Source organism: Dromiciops gliroides, chromosome 2, assembly GCF_019393635.1.
Source record: "Dromiciops gliroides isolate mDroGli1 chromosome 2, mDroGli1.pri, whole genome shotgun sequence".
Classification (NCBI taxonomy): domain Eukaryota; kingdom Metazoa; phylum Chordata; class Mammalia; order Microbiotheria; family Microbiotheriidae; genus Dromiciops; species Dromiciops gliroides.
Window position 1 is genome coordinate 54935797 of NC_057862.1, and position 16351 is coordinate 54952147.

At 37.1% G+C, this 16351-nt stretch overlaps 1 protein-coding gene across 5 annotated transcripts in view; it reads left to right on the plus strand.

Annotated features, from left to right (window-relative positions):
* The window catches only part of KAT6B (lysine acetyltransferase 6B), a 239857-nt gene that overhangs the window by 137524 nt on the left and 85982 nt on the right, over positions 1-16351 (plus strand). For all 5 annotated transcript variants that reach the window (XM_043985361.1, XM_043985360.1, XM_043985359.1 and 2 more), the window contains exon 4: positions 9733-9841. In XM_043985361.1, coding sequence (XP_043841296.1) covers positions 9733-9841 — 109 coding nt within the window. The remainder of the gene's footprint in view (positions 1-9732; positions 9842-16351) is intronic.

Below are 16351 nucleotides of genomic sequence, written 5' to 3' on the forward strand. Positions count from 1 at the left end.
ACTCTGTATCAACTCATACATCTTTGCATGCTCCCACAAATTCCCAAATTTATTTTTTTAATGGTAAAGCAGTATTCAATTATAGGCATGTACCACAATTTGTTTATCCTTTTCTCATTTGCTGGGCATCTGCTTGCCATAAAAAGTGCCACTACTAATATTTTGGTTTATATTGAACTTTTCAGTATATGACCTTCTTAGAACATATGCCTGGGCAGTGGGATCTCAAAGTCAAAGGCTGCAAATGTTTCAAACTTCTTTAGCATAATCTCAAATTGTTTTCTAGTTTGCAGTTCTGCCAACCATGAGAGTGCATGTCTTTCTGCAGCCCCTCCAAAACTGTTTTGCTGTTTTGATATCTTTGACAATTTGCTAAATGTGAGATGAAACCTCAGAGTCGTTTTTTATTTATCATGTTATTAGTGATTTGGAGGTCTTTCAAAATGGTTATTAATTCCCATTTCTTTTTTTGAGGATTATTTATTAAATCCTTTGCTCCCTTATCTTTTCAGAAATGGTCTTGTTCTTATGTATTTGAGTTAATTCTTAAAATATCTTGAATATGAGATGCATATTAATGACATTTAATATAAAACTTTCTTTCCCCCATCAAGAACTTCCTTTTTTAATCCTAGTTGCAATGATTTTGTTTATGCAAAAGCTTTTCATGTAATAAAAATGAGCTCTTTTATCTTTTATGTTCTCAAGAAAGAATTTTCTACTCATCTTTTCCACTTCGCAATTAATTAATCTTAAAGGAATCTTTTTCAGAGGGTATATTCATCATCAGCATTGTAAATTTTACATAGTACTCCAAAAATCCGGCATATAATTTGTTTTGGGAGGTCATGGTGTTTTTTGTTTGTTTTTTAAGATAACATATTTCTGTGATCCAGAAGTTGTTAGGTCTTTTTGTCTAAATAGTAAGCGGTTCTTTTTTTTTTTTTTTTAGTGAGGCAATTGGGGTCAAGTGACTTGCCCAGGGTCACACAGCTAGTAAGTGTTAAGTGTCTGAGGCCAGATTTGAACTCAGGTCCTCCTGACTCCAGGGCTGGTGCTCTATCCACTGTGCCACCTAGCTGCCCCAATAGTAAATGATTCTTAAAGCATGAGTCAATGAAAAAAGATAGGTAGAAAATAACTTATCAATATGTTTGAAAAGAGTCCAAATAAATTCAAATATTATAGTTATTAAGGGAAATCTCTGAATATAATATCATGGAGAATGTCATATATAGTAAGTTCTCACAGAAATTGCTGTTTGGCAGTCTTGTCAGAGAAAGAATATGGGTTCTAAGGACCATGGATCTTATCTGGTGCTTTAGACATTACCATACATCTAAGACTTCTATGCATAAGATATAATCTCAGTCCTGGCACAGCCAAACCAGTACCAATACCAAGGGTAGAAGTATCTTAAAGTAGAAATATGCAAAAAAAAAATATCTTTATACATTCTGCCCAGACCTTGTGCCCCAAGAGGCTGACCAGGACACATAGTGACTCTAAGTGCATATTATTGTTGAGTTGTTTCAGTCGTCTGATTCTTTGTAACCCTTTTCTTGGCAAAGATTCTAGAATGGTTTACAATTTTCTTTTCCAGCTCATTTTACAGATGAGGAACTGAGGCAGACAAGGTTAAGTGACTTTTCCAGGGTCACACAGCTAGTAAGTATCTGAGGTCAGATTTGAATTCAGGTCTTCCTGACACTAGGTCTGGCACGCTAAACTACTGAGCCACCTAGCTATATGCATATTCTCTTACTCATAGTTTAAGAGAATGGGAGTAGGCTAAATGCATTAAGGCCTAATCCTATTCTTTCCCTTTCACTTAATTCTCCTCCCCTCTGTCTTCTTTTACCGAGTTTAGTCAGTTTTACTTTTATTGCTCATTTTTCTAAGGAGTATTTTCTTTGCATTGTTTCTTCATTAATTCTCTTCCTTTCCAATCTGTTCTGAGATTTATTTTTCTGATTTGGTGGCTTTACCTACATTTATTCCTTTTAAAATCTCTCTTGTATTTCTCATGGGATTCGTCAACATTTCAGAAGTACCAGCTTTGATCTCCTCTTCTAACCAATTTCTGTATTATTTCCTTCTTAGGTCTTGCCCCACCATCCATTTCTCTGCTGCGTCTCACTCTTAGAGAAGTATTGATTTATGAGGAAAATGATGTGATATAGAAGCAGGGCCCCACGGTAAAGCTGTGTCCCAAATCATTCAGTCCAATTCTACTCTCCCCTACCTAGATCATTTTACCTCTTTGTAGATTTGCCATCTCATCTCCTTCCCCATTTTGCGTGCCAGATGACTTTTAGAACTCAAATAAGACTTTTTTCTCAACCAGGAAGTTGTCATCTGTCATGGGAATACAGCACTCTCACAGCAGGTAGCCTCCCCATCAACTTAAATCCATCATGAGGTTCCCGCCCCTCCTCATCATAGGCAGAGGATGCTTTCTCCATGAAAGGTCCTTTCAATGGGTTTTTCTCTCCCGCATTGAAGTACAGCCTTTCCTCCTGTGATCCAGCTTCCTCACCCAAGACGTGCCTCCTTCTGACCCAGTTTTCACTGACAGTACCTCATGCCCGGGATTTTCCCTGTCCTCACCTCTGTCTCCTGGCTTTTGTTGCTTCCTTCAAACTTTAGCTAGCGTCTTATCTGCAAGAAGCTTCTCACTGCCCTTAATGCGAATACCTTCCCTCTTCAATATGGCCAGTCATCTTGTACAAACCTTGTTTGTGCATAGGTGTTTACTTGGCTCCACTTACAGAGGGATCCCTTTGACAGCAGCTGCTTTTGCTTTTCTTTTTATCCCCAGGACTTCCTGGCACATAGTAGGCATTTCATAAGCAGTGCTTGTCAACTTAATTACTTTTCCCGTACTTCTGTTATTTGGAATATTTGCACATTTTTTTTTTTGCTCATACTTATTTTCCTTCCTTAATAGAATGCCTCAGATGTTTCTCTTTAGCTGAATGCCCATCTTTTTCCTTTGATAATTAGATGACTATTTTCAAAGTCTGTCATTTGTTTTTCAGCTGGAGCTGCTTTCTTTTTTAAAAGCAACATTTTATTCACTTTTCTCTTGAAATCTTTGGTGACTGTAGAATAATCTCGAGTCAAATGTCCTTTCTTTTATATTTGAAAGCCTTTCTCCTGGTCACTTGCAGAATTTGTTGTTTGAAATCGAAATTGCTAAATTTGACCTCTGCTTGTTTTGGTATTTGAAGTATGAGATATTGTTGTTATTCTGGTTGTAATTTGTGGATTCTCTTGATTAATGCTTTGTTTTCTATATTCAGAAGTTCTGGGCAGTTTTCTTATATTATTTCATACATTATAGTGTTTGGGTTTTTAAATTTTGTTATGTTCTTTTCAGAGACCTTAAGTTGTCTCTGAGTATCTTCTAAAGGTCACTTATTTTGGTATATGCAGAATTCATGTGTGGTTTGGTTGTTGTTGGGTTTTTGTTTTTTGGGTTTGTTTTTTTTTTGAAGAAAACTTTTTTTGCAGTTTTTAATGAAAAATTCCTATTTCTTTAGATGTTGCCTTTTTGCTTCTTCCAGTTTTCGCTCTAGTTCAATATATTTTTGTTGTAAATCTTTTAATCTTTCATGTCTTTAGAGAGGTTCATCATTCTAAAGTCATGTCTTCCCAATCTCCTGATTAAGTTTTTAAATTCTGCATTTATTATCCTATTGTAGGGATGATTTTTGCATTATTTATACTTTATCTGTGTTGAGAGGTCAAAGTTCTGACCTATATTTCTTTCTGATTTATTTTATGAATTTCATTTTTCTACTGAATCATCCTGGATTTTCTTGTTATTCCCTCTTCTCTTGGGAATCTACAAGATTCTGTGTTTCATGAACCATTGGTTCAGTTTCCTCTGTCTTATAATAAGAGTTTTATATTGTTTTTAAGGATTTATTTTTTCCTTCTCGTTTTAGGATCTACTTTTTGAGCTCTGGGTTTTTTATTTATCTTGAAAATTTTGATAATTTCCTGTCCTTGCATTTTTCATTCTGCTTCACTCCTCCTAAACCTATTCTACTTCCTTGTTGAAATTTTCAGTTTGTCTGTCTTTCCCTTTTTCCCAATCTATCACCCCTGCTCTGACCTTTATTTCCTTTGAATATTGACATATTCAACTGTATTTTGTCCTCTACCTTTGGTTCCTTGACTCCTTTGTTCAGATACCATTCGTTCCCTGCTAAACTTCAACCTTTGGTCCCTTCCTTCATCTCTTTTCCTTTGGTACTCCTAAAATGTTGAATTAAAAAAAATTTTTTTTGATGGGGCAATGAAGGTTAAGTGTCTTGCCCAGGGTCACATAGCTAGTAAGTGTCAAGTGTCTGAGGCTGGATTTGAACTCATGTTCCTGAATCCAGGGCCGTGCCTTATCCATTGCACCACCTAGCTGCCCCAAAATGTTGAATTCTTAATGGTGGAAGTCCTGCGTACTGGATCAAGCACAAAATTATATTATCTAGCCTCACCTGGACCTACATTACTGCTCAGGAAAAGGTTTATTTTTTTTTATCTTCAACAGCTGCTACAAACTCTTCCTTCCCGCCTAAAGTCCCCAGTTCTGCCTCTAACCCCATCTCTTAGCTGAGATCCTTGCCTTACCTTACTGTGAGCAACAGTAACAGTAAAAACAACAATGGCTTGCATTTATATAAGACTTTGTGGTTTGCAAAGGACTTTACATAGATTATCTCATTTGGTCCTTTCAACAATCCTGTGAAGTTGGTAATATTATTATTCTCATTTTACAAATGAGGAAATTGAGAGAGATTAATTGACTTGCCCTAGATCACTGACACAGGAGGTGTCTGAGGAAGAATTTGAACTCAGATCTTCCTGACACCAGGTCACATCTTCACCCACTGTCTTCTCCTTTACTTCTTTCTCTGAGGAAGAGGTTTGCCAAAACTAGTCTCTCCATGTGTACTCTCCACTCTTCCTCTCTTCTTCATTCTCTCTCCATCTCCAGTCTGCCAACAATAGTCTTCCTTAAAGAACAATTCTGATCATTTTGTACACTTGAAAGAACACTAGGTTTGGAGTCAGAGAATCTGATTCCTCTTCAGAGTTTTGCTCATGACTGCTTTTGAGACCATGGGAAATTAATCATTCAACAAAGATTTCATCAATGATAGGTACTAAGGCTACAAAGACAAAAATGAGATAGTCTCTACCCTCAAGGAAATTATATTGGGGATGTGCAATTTATACACATGTAAGTACATATACCAAAAAAAAGGTGTACAAGCTAATTTGGGGAGAGGCTTTTGTGCCTGGGGGACTCAGGAGAAGCCTCCTGACCTTTGTAGGAAACTTAGGATTCTAAGAGGCGGGAAGGAGGGAGTGGAGGAGATACAAGAGCAGCTGTTGCCAAGGCAGTGGGAGATGGAGTGTCATGAAAGGAGGGCCAGTTGCATTGAGCCACAGGATGTGTGAAGAGAAAAAATGTTCAATAATTTTGGAAAGGTAGGCTAGGGTCAGGTTGTAAAGGATTGAAAATGCCAAAAGAAGAAGTGGTGTTTGATTCTCAAGGAAATGGAGTTTATTTTGAAGTTGAGTCCCATGGTCAAGCCTGTGCTTTAGGGCAAGTCATTCAGACACGACCGAAATGACTCAACAACAACAGTCTGTTCAGCCTCTTAGGCACTGTTTGAATCTTGATTTTGTCATCCAGAATACTAGCTATACAGCTCTGAACTTTTTGCTTACAGATTTGCTAAGCACGCCATCTTTGTCTTCATACGAAGCCCTAGTACAGCCTCTTCTAACAAGCCACTAGAGATTTCCTTCTATCTTGGCAACAGTCTGTTACTATATCAGCTGATTACAGTGGTACAACCTGTGAAGAATTCACCTAACTGGGGCAGCTAGGTGGTGCAGTGGATAGAGCACAGGTCCAGGATTCAGGAGGACCCGAGTTAAAATCCGGCCTCAGACACTTGACACTTCCTAGCTGTGTGACCCTGGGCAAGTCACTTAACCCTCATTGCCCTGCCAAAAAAAAAATTCACTTAACTGTACCACCACCTAAACCTTTGTTCTCTGGCTTGTGGACAAGTATTTAAATAGTCACTTTGTCAACTGTTGGATTGAAATCTGAGTATATTATATCTATGGCATTTTACTGATATAAAATTTAGCGATCTAATTTTTTAAAAGGAAATTAAATTAGTTTTGTGTGACTTCATTTTAATGATCCCATTTTGACTCCTAGTGCTCATAAATGGTCATTTTAACATTTCTAGAATTTTGCCAAGGATCAGCATCAATCTCACTCATCAGTAATTCTCAGAACCTACCTTTTTGAAAGCCAAAATACATGTTCTTCCACAGCCTTCTAACTCTCCTCCTGCTCTCTTGCTCTCTAGGATTTCTCATAATTACACCCCTACTCTACTTCGTAGATGAGAAAACGAAAACTTGGCAAGATTGCACAGCAAGTTAAATGTAGAGCTGAGACAAGATCATAGGTCTCATGGCACCCTAATACCCTCCCTCTTGTGTCACTAATGAAATTAGTGGCAGGGACATGGAGACCTCTTATCTCCCCCCCCCCCCCCCCCCCCCCCCCCCCCCCCCCCCCCCCCCGTCCTTCCCATCCTGATCTTCAAAACAAAAGAGAAAAAAGTAACCATTGTTGAAAGAAGGTCTCTACTCCAGGTCACGGTTCTTGATTGTGCCATGGGAGTGGCCAAGGGAGCCACTGCTTCTGCCTCCTTCCTCAGAGGCAGAGTATTTCTAAGCTGTACATTTAGCAGTCTTTTCATGTGAGTTGGTATCTCTCGAATGTTACAGGAATGTAGATGTGATGGGGTAGCAGGTAACAGAGACAAAACCTTGGAAATGGAAGTTCTGTTCCTAGTTCCACTTTGAGGCCATTTAGATAGGATTCCTTTCAATGGAAGAGGTCAGTTTAAAACTTTTGTGAGGAAAATCCATTTAAATTTATTAGAAAGGATTATTTTTTTGAAACCGCCTGTATATGTTCTAAGGATAGTGAGTCAATTCTTTGACCCATTTGCACACATTACTTTAAAAGTTTTATTCTACAGAAGTGACAATTTTTTTTACAAGTTAATTAAAATCTGCTATACTGAAATTGGAAAAAAAAGAAAAGAAAAAGGTGCCTTGAATTATCAATAATTTAGTTTACTGCACTGGTTTGTTGTTGCTGTTTTTTGAAAGTATTGTGAGTTAGTTATCCTTAAATAAATGGTTTTAAGCACACATCAGCATCATGGGGCTCTCTTAAACATAGCACGAAGTGACAATATCTCTGCTTTGTATTATTGTGTATAGTAGGGGACATCATTCTTTCTAGCCATGAACTACTAGCAACCTTTGTCCTTTATGTTACCTTTAGTTAAAAAACGAAAATGAGCATGAATGCTGGCTGATGGCCATGTCTTTCTTGCAGCTAAAAATTCATCTGGGAAAGATAAATGGGATTGTAGATTTGGATTTGTTTCATTGCGTGAATGATATGTGACATTTCGTAAATTATTTAGCACTGCTAGGATGGCAGAAATGGCTTGAGCATTGTTATATCAAATGAAAGCAAGAATCCCATTAGTGCAAAGACTGGGTTTTAGCTAGAATCTATCAGGGGAATGTTGTCACTTTAAAATCAGATTGTTCTTTTAATTGCTATTTAAAGGAACAAAAGTGTTCCCAAGGTACTGCAGTTGAACACTCACAAGTAATAACTATGGATCCATAATTATGTGGCACTGATTATCTGGCATTTTAAAAACTGGCAAGAATCAGTGACCAATTTGCAGTACTCTGTATTTTTTTATTTTTCTAGTAGACTGTGCTCAGTTTTCTAGCTGTGACTAGAAATAAAAATGCATTTTCATAGTTACTTTGCTTTCTAAAGAATGAATATATTAGAAGTATAAATTAAGTTGAAAGGAAGAACATAAGAAATGTCCAAATTGTAAAATAATGCTAATAATCATTTGTGGACAGCGTATGAATACTCTGTTAGAGCATTCCTTAGATGCAAGATTAATTCTGGTTTTAGAGATATTGCAATATATTAAAGAAAATTGTTGAAATTAAGTATAGCCCTTGGAGGTGAGAAAATACTGTTTCTTTACTTATTTTAAAATTGATCTTTTGAGTATCTTTTTAAAAGTATCTATGTAGGGATTTTTGTAAGTTTAACACATACGTGGCTTTAAATTTTCTTTAACATAGTGTGAAATGTTTCTATATGACCAGATACATTTATAAATTTAGGCCCAATGATTATTTTTCTCTGGTGTTATTATGGGGTTGTGTTTCTAATAGATTTTTGGTTTATGAGATTAAAGTAAACAGATTGGAAGATCTTAAAGTAAAACATTCAACCTGCTAAACAACTTTAAAACCTTTAGATTTCTGCTGAAAATTTATTTTTCGTGCACTATTATTGTATGTTCAGACTGATGCAAAGAAACCTCTTGAGTTTGGAGTCACCTATTCTGTGGATAAGAACATTAGAGTTGCTGGGAGTGGTAAATAGCAATTGAGAAACCTGAAAATTTATGCAGATTTATACATTGTTAAGAGTGATTTCCATAGTGATCCTAATAGGGTGCTAGAGGTTAGACAAATGTTTTCTTGTTTCTTTTACAAAATGGTAATGTCAGAAATTGAGAATTCACCTTTGTTTAGCACGGTTTATCTTTGAAGTTGGGTGTCAAAAAGAACATATTTTTGAAGCTGTTAATGGTGGCCTTTTCGTCCTTTCTGGTGATCCCACCAAAATACTTTATTCTTATTTGGTGCATGTCTTATTTATGTCACTTGTAGAAACTAGGCCATTTTTGTGGTTAATATTTAAGAAATAGATAAAAATTAGCTGTATTTAAACATTTTAGCAAAGCAGTGGTCTATTTTAAAAATTTCACCCTATTTAAATTACATTCATGATCTCATTCATTCCAGTACCTTGAAGAGAGCATTGCTTTAATAGTTATGAGATGTTAATTCAAACTCCAGCCACTTTTGACACTTAGTAGCTTTGGGGCCTCTGGCAGTCACTTACCCTCTCGGTGCCTCAGTTTCCTTATTTGTACATGAAAGTAAGATAATAATACTGTTACTGCTTAACTTGGTTATTATGAGTAAAGCATCTTATGAACTTTTAAATTCACTATAGAAATGTACATTGTTTTCTCATTAATCATTAGATGAATGATTTTGTTAAAGGTGTTGTTTATGGTAACAGTTGGGATCTCAAATAAATTCCTCATAATAAATGTTCTTTGTTGGCTGCTTTGTATATAACTGCCTTCCATGTTAGTTTTGATGATCGTATTGTATTTATGTAATATAAAGAGCTTGCAGTATTAGCCATTTACTTTTGACTCTAATTAATAGTAATGGTCATCTTAAGTGGATGCCATTTCCTTGTCAAAGACATATATGAAATTTTTGGTTTGGTTTTATTCATTTCTTTTCTTTCTTTCTTTTTTTTTTTTTTTTGGCAGGGCAATGAGGGTTAAGTGACTTGCCCAGGGTCACACAGCTAGTAAGTGTCAAATGTCTGAGGCCGGATTTGAACTCAGGTCCTCCTGAATCCAGGGCCAGTGCTTTACCCACTGTGCCACCTAGCTGCCCCAGGTTTTATTCATTTCAAAGTATAATACTATAGTACTATGTGGTTATGGTAAAACTAATCATTTAAAAAAAATTTTTATTTTGTTTTAGCCTCGAGCTGATCCCATTCCAATATGTAGCTTTTGTTTGGGGACAAAAGAATCAAATCGAGAGAAAAAACCAGAAGAACTCCTGTCTTGTGCAGACTGTGGCAGTAGTGGTAAGTTAGTGTATTTTTGTGGTTGCTAATAGTTGTCTTTTGTGATAGGACAGATTCTTCATAAAATTTAGCTCTTTATCCAGTAAAAAGTCTTCCCTCTTCAAAGTAGTTTTTCCTGACATCAGTCATGAGCTCTAAAAATGTTAGGAAGGGAATATATTCTGCCAGATATCAGTAATAGTTGTGTTTAAACAATATTTTATAGTGCACCTCAGTGAATAGGATGCTGGTCTTGGCATCAACAAGGTTTAGGCTCAAATTCCATCTTTGACTTTATATTTGTGATTACCACATGTCCCCTTCACCTCTGTGGACCTTCATCTTTAAAGTGGGGATAATGGTACCCGTAGTACTTACTGCACAGGGTGGTAATAATACTCCAGTGAGATTTTTCTAGGGTTTTTGCAGATCTTAAAGCACTGCTGCATAAATGCCAGCTGCTAATAATATCAGTATTGTCATCATTGAAATCCCACTGGATATGGACTAAACAGAAACTTCTATCCAAGCTCCATGAGGCCATCAAAAGGCTCGATCTTGGTATTTGATCTTGTCCCATAGTCACTGGTGTGATACTTTGCTCGTATTCTTAATGAATATCTGTAGGATGGATCTGTGGGTGAATGAATTACACATTTACAAACTCTATAACAGAATGAGCACATTTGTTTTAAATAACCCAGAACTACAGTTTAGAGGATTTTTCTCCTTAGAGCACCTCCTGGTTTAGATTGTGGCACCTACTGGTGAATTGTGATATTTTAATATAACTCAAATGAAAAAAATGAAGGACCAAGTTATGGACCTGCAAAAATAGCAAAGAAATATCCAGAAATGAGAGAAATTCCTGTAGTTTTAAAGCTAGGCAAAGCGTTAGTGACTGATTATTCATGGATAGAGTCAGTGTTTTCCTCAAAAGGCATTAGTAAATTGAAATGCTGTTCTCTTAACAATGAGAGCTGGGGCAGCTAGGTGGCACAGTGGATAGAACACTAGCCCTGGGGTCAAGAGGACCTGAGTTCAAATTCGGCCTCAGAGACTTAACACTTACTAGCTGTATGACCCTGGGCAAGTCATTTAACCCCAATTGCCTCACCAAAAAAACCCCCAGAACCCCCCCCCCAAAAAAAACAACAATGAGAGCTGCTAAAAGAATAGATAAGAGGGTAGGTAACCTTCTTAAATAAAGAATAATGAAAATTCATTGTCTTCTATCTTGTTTAATAGGTATTGCCACTATTAAATGACCGTTAGCTTGTGGCTGAGAAGGAAGAGATGAATAAGACATTATATTCTTCATGAATAATATACTTATAATGTTTGCTTAAGAGACCTTCACAATCTCTCAGATACAGTTTCATTAAAACTCATCGGTCTGGTTATGGTGTCATATGTAATGATAAAGACCCAGTGATGTTATCAGTATGTTCCATTTTGTTAAACCCAGTGATAGAGTGTCATTGTTTTATGTTGGGACAGGTGGTGTCCTATTCATCCTTAGAAACTTTGATTCCTAATTCTCATTTATGCAAGTATTCAACAAAAAAATTTTGAGCGACCAATCAATAAGCATTTATTAAGCATTTACTATATGCCAGACACCATACTAGACACTAGAAATACAAAGAAAGGCAAAAACCAGTCCCTTTTCTTAAGGAATTTGAATTTTAACACTAGAAACAACATGTTAATAAATACTTTCATACAAGATACATACAGACTTGACAGAAGGTTAACCTAGGGAGGAAGGCTTAGCAACCCGAGGAACTTAAAGTGACCTCCTGAAGAATGTGGAATTTGAGCTGAATCTTGAAGGAAGCCAGAGATTCTAAGAGATAGATTAGAGAGACCATTGCAGGTATGACTACAGTCAATGCCAAAGCACATAGATGGGAGGTGGGGCGTTGTACGCAAGGAGCCACAGTCTAGGCCAGTATTCCCTAGAGCAGGTGGATATCAATAGAGTATAAGAGGACTGGAAAAGCAGGAAGGCACCAGATTGTAGAGAGTTTTCACTGGCAAAGAAAGTACTTTCTAGTGATTCCTGGAGATAATAAAGGAAAATTCATTGGTCAGTTAAGTAGAATATGGATTGGAGTAGGGAAAGACTTGAGATAGGGAGGCCAGATGGAAGGCTGTTGTTAGAATATTCAGGTGAGAGATTATGATGTGAAGTATGGTGTTAGCAGTACAAGAGAAGAGATAAAGAGAGATCTGACAGATATTGTAAAGATAAAAAGGATAAGATTTGACAAGGCATTGTATATGTGGAGCGAAGGAGTGAGAGTCAATAGTGGAGGATAACACTAAGGTTGCAAACTTGGGTGACAAGGAGGTATTGGTGCCCTCGACAGTAATAGTGGAGATCTGAAGAGGGGGTGGGTTTTGGAGGAAAGATAATGAATGACTTCTGTTTTGGACATGTTGCATTTGAGACACCTCTGGGACATCCAGTTTGAAATATCCACTAAGCAGTTGATGAATTGGGATTTGAACTCAGAAGAGATATAAAGGCTGGCTCTGTAGATCTGAGCATCTTCTGCATAGAAGTGATGATTACTAAACCCATGGGAGCTGATGACTTCACCAGGTGAGGTCATGTAGAAAGAAAAGAGATGTAAAATATGATGGTAGATTCCATCAGCTTCTGAATTTTCTCACACCACAGCTTCTCTTTGAATGCATTATTCTGCTGTATATCAGCCTCACAGTTGTCTAGCTTTAATTTGTTCCCAAGCCAAGTCATATGTCTGAAGGACCTAAATAAACATGGCGGGGGCACCAAGGGGGGGGATCATTTCTTTTTCAAATATTTCAAATGTTTCTTTTCAAATATTCCTTTGATTGTAGTGAAATATATTTGAGTGGTGAAGACTTGAAGATTTCTTTTTGGCTTATAAGCTCGAAACTTCCTGCATAAAGAATAAAAGTACTCATTCTTGGATATTTTTAATGAAGTCCTCCTTTCTTCTTGCTCAAATCAGAGAACTGAGAAAGGGATATGTTGGTCTATTTTGTACCTTTTCATTTCAGTCTATCAGAGTTTTATCTTTTTTGGAGAACATAAAGAAGTGTTAGTTTCTTTTCATTTGGTTTAAGGGAGTGATGTTTAAGAAATGATTTTTTAAAAATAATAAACATTTTAATTTATAGTTTTGAATTCCAAATTTTATTCCACCTCCCTCCCTGAGGAGGTAAGGAATCAGATATGGGTTATACATGGGCAATATATGTAATACATTACCATATTAGTCATTTAAGACACGATTTTCAAAGAATTATTTTAAACACCTTTTATTTACTTTTAATAATAAAAATGGTGCCAAACTAGTACCTGGACAGCTTGTGCAGCAGGAATTAGTTTATGTTCAGATGAATTTAGCCTCTTCTTCAGGTAGAGAAATCTTAAGGCTTTGAAATGAGTATATGTTTCATGGCTGAAACCCAAGCCCTAGGGATCTTCATGCTCCTTTGTTTGGCATTAGAGGATAGATCAGAGTTTCTCTTTGGGCTCCGCAACTGAATCCTGTCCTAGTGTTCAGGATAACTTAATCTTCCCTGTAGTGCTCTGTGCCAGTCTGGGTTTGGCTGCTTTAGTCAAAAGCCCATTGTTCCTAACACAGGGAAATGCTTTGTAGACATCCAGTTTATAGGTAAGATCCAGTGGGCGGGGTTTTTTGTTTGTTTTGTTTTGTTTTGAAAATTGAAGGTTCAAAACCAAATACAATTTACTTTTAGGAGCTGTGTTATGACAGCCACTGGTGGTAACTACAGTAGAGAAAAAGCTCCCCATGAATAGCTCAACAGTGCCCTCTAATGCCAGTGGACCTACTCCAGAGCCATTTCAGGCCTTTTGTGGCTGCTTGTGTATATTTGGTGACCCCAGACCTGGGGTTCTTTTGCTTTTATTGTGTCTGGGATCTCTGGCAATCTGGTGAAGCCCAGGAACCCCTTTTCAGAGGGATGTTTTTAAATGAAAAAACAAAAACAATGAAAAAACCATTTAGGGTTACAACTGTATTGAAATAAAATACATTTTTTGCCCCATCCAAGTTCAGAAAAGCCCTGCAATCTCTTGGGGCCTAAGCTAAGAATGCCTATTCGAGCATGATGATGTGACAATGGGGGCTTTATTGAGCTGAAAAAAACCCCACTGGTGACATTTAAGGGTGAGGAAGATGAGTTCACAGGTTGCATTGTGACTGTTTAGATTGATCAAAGGATTCCTAACATAACATGTTTTCATGAGAAATACTGTAAGTACTATAAAACCAGGAGAAACAATAGATGGCAACTCATAAGGAGAATTGATCTTAATGTGTTTGCCATATGTGTCAGATGCTTTTAGTAATTGCCCACCTGAAGTCTGTTTTGTATGATGCTGAATTTACAATTGATTGAGAGATTTCATTTAGAATCTACTTAGATTTCATTGGCATGTGCAATAAACATCTCCCCTTGCCTGACTTGATAAAATAACCACATTTGGAAATTTCTCTTTTCCTAGGATAATCATAGTGCCAGCAGGGGCATTTTATTTAACTATGTTATAAAATACTTCAGATTAGTTCTGTTCCACATGTGAGTGGCAGCTAGCTTTTGTAAAAATTCCTTTTTTATAATATGGATACAGTAAAAATTGGCTATCCCCAAGTTTATAAATATGTTAGAACTTACTGAAGTTTTACTTGATTTTTGACTCCTCATACTTTTGAATTAACGTTTACATTAGTTTTGCTTCATTGAGATCAAATTCTTCTTACCAAAACTCAGCTCAAATGCTAACCTTTTACTTTTTAATGCTTTCCTAATTCTTCCTCCCCCCCTCTCAAAACTCTCCCGCCTTTGTTTTGTGTAAATTCTTGTAAATGTATGTTTTGCTCGCCCCGCCCTGCCCCCCCCCCCCAATGTGAGCTCCTGGAGAGCAGGGACTGTTTCACGTTGTCTTTGTGGTCTGTTCTTAGCACGGGCTTGGTGCGTGGCACTCACTTGGTAGCTGTTTGTTGGTTGATTGGTTGAATTAATTAGTTTGCCACCAAGAGTAGAAATAGAGACTAAATCTGTGATTTCATTGGTATAGTAGTGAACTCTCAGATGAAGATATTTCCTCTACCTTGGTACCTTTGTAATTTATGGACTTTAAAAGTTACCTAGGGGCAGCTAGATGGTACAGTGGATAAAGCACTAGCCTTGGACTCAGGAGGACCTGAATTCAAGTCCTGCCTCAGAAACTTGACACTTACTAGCTGTGTGACCCTGGACAAGTCACTTAACCCTCATTGCCCCACAACAAACCAAAAAAAAGTTACCTAGATTACTTAGAGGATAAATTGAATTAACATTGGTGACTTAGTCGAGTGGTATTAGGGTTTAGAGTCAGGAAATGCTGATTCTCAATCCTGCCTCAGATAACTGAGATTTGTGAGCCTGGGCAAGTCCATCACTCTGCCTCAGTGTTTTCATATGTTAATGGGAATAATAACAACGCTCACTTTCCAGGGTTGTTGCAAAGATAAAATGAGATGATATTTGTAAAGTATGATACTATTATTTTTATTTTTATACATTTTAGAGAATAGAACTGAACCAGGCGCATTACTGGATGGTTAAATCTCATTACTCATAAGCTGTGGTAGTGGTGGTGAAATTAGCTAAGCAAAGATAAATGTACAGCTCTATAATGCTGTGGAAAAATGATAGCATTGTTCTCATTTCAAGCTGACTAACCAAAAGCAGTATAGGGAATGCGACAGTATGCTGGAATGATTCAGTGTTCCCTCCAGCAAGGAAAGAGAGCTTGAGCTGATGACCAAGCACATGGCTTACATGCGGGAGACCTGAGTTATTTCCACAGGTTTACGAATTGTTTTTTGTTTTAACTACACCTTGTACTTTCCCTCAGAAGTTTTTGCTTGTGCTGCAGGGACACTGAGAAAGTTAAGTAATGTTCGCAGTGTTTTTAAAGCTCCGCTACAAATATTATTTGTACTTTAAATTTTTGTGGTTATATGGGTGCTTGTTCATTGTAAATAAACCAAACTATTTTGACTTTACCAAATAAATTCACATTTCACATCAGGTTAGCAAATATTTATTAAGGGTCTGCTATGTGCCAGGAACTAGGCTTGGCCCTGAAAATACAGAAACAAAAATGAAAGCCCTGCCCTCAAGGAGTTTACATGCTAGCGAAGGAAAGAACACGTACATGAAGAAGTAAATAAGAGACTAAGTAAAAGTAAAATAAACCTCAAGGAATTTCAAGAGGGAAGAAGCACTAACCACTGGAGAATCACTTGAGCCAAAGCTTTAAAAGGAAGGGAGGAGTTCTAAGAGTCAGAGGCAAGGAGGGAGAGCCTTCCAGCCATGGACACACTATACAAAGCAAGGAAGGCCATATCCATTAGGCTGCTTTGGATAGAAGGATGTCTGGAGAGGGTAAGTAAGTAATGTGTCATCACCTTAGAAAACCAGATTGGAACCAAATTGTGAAGGGCTTTAAATGTCAGGGGG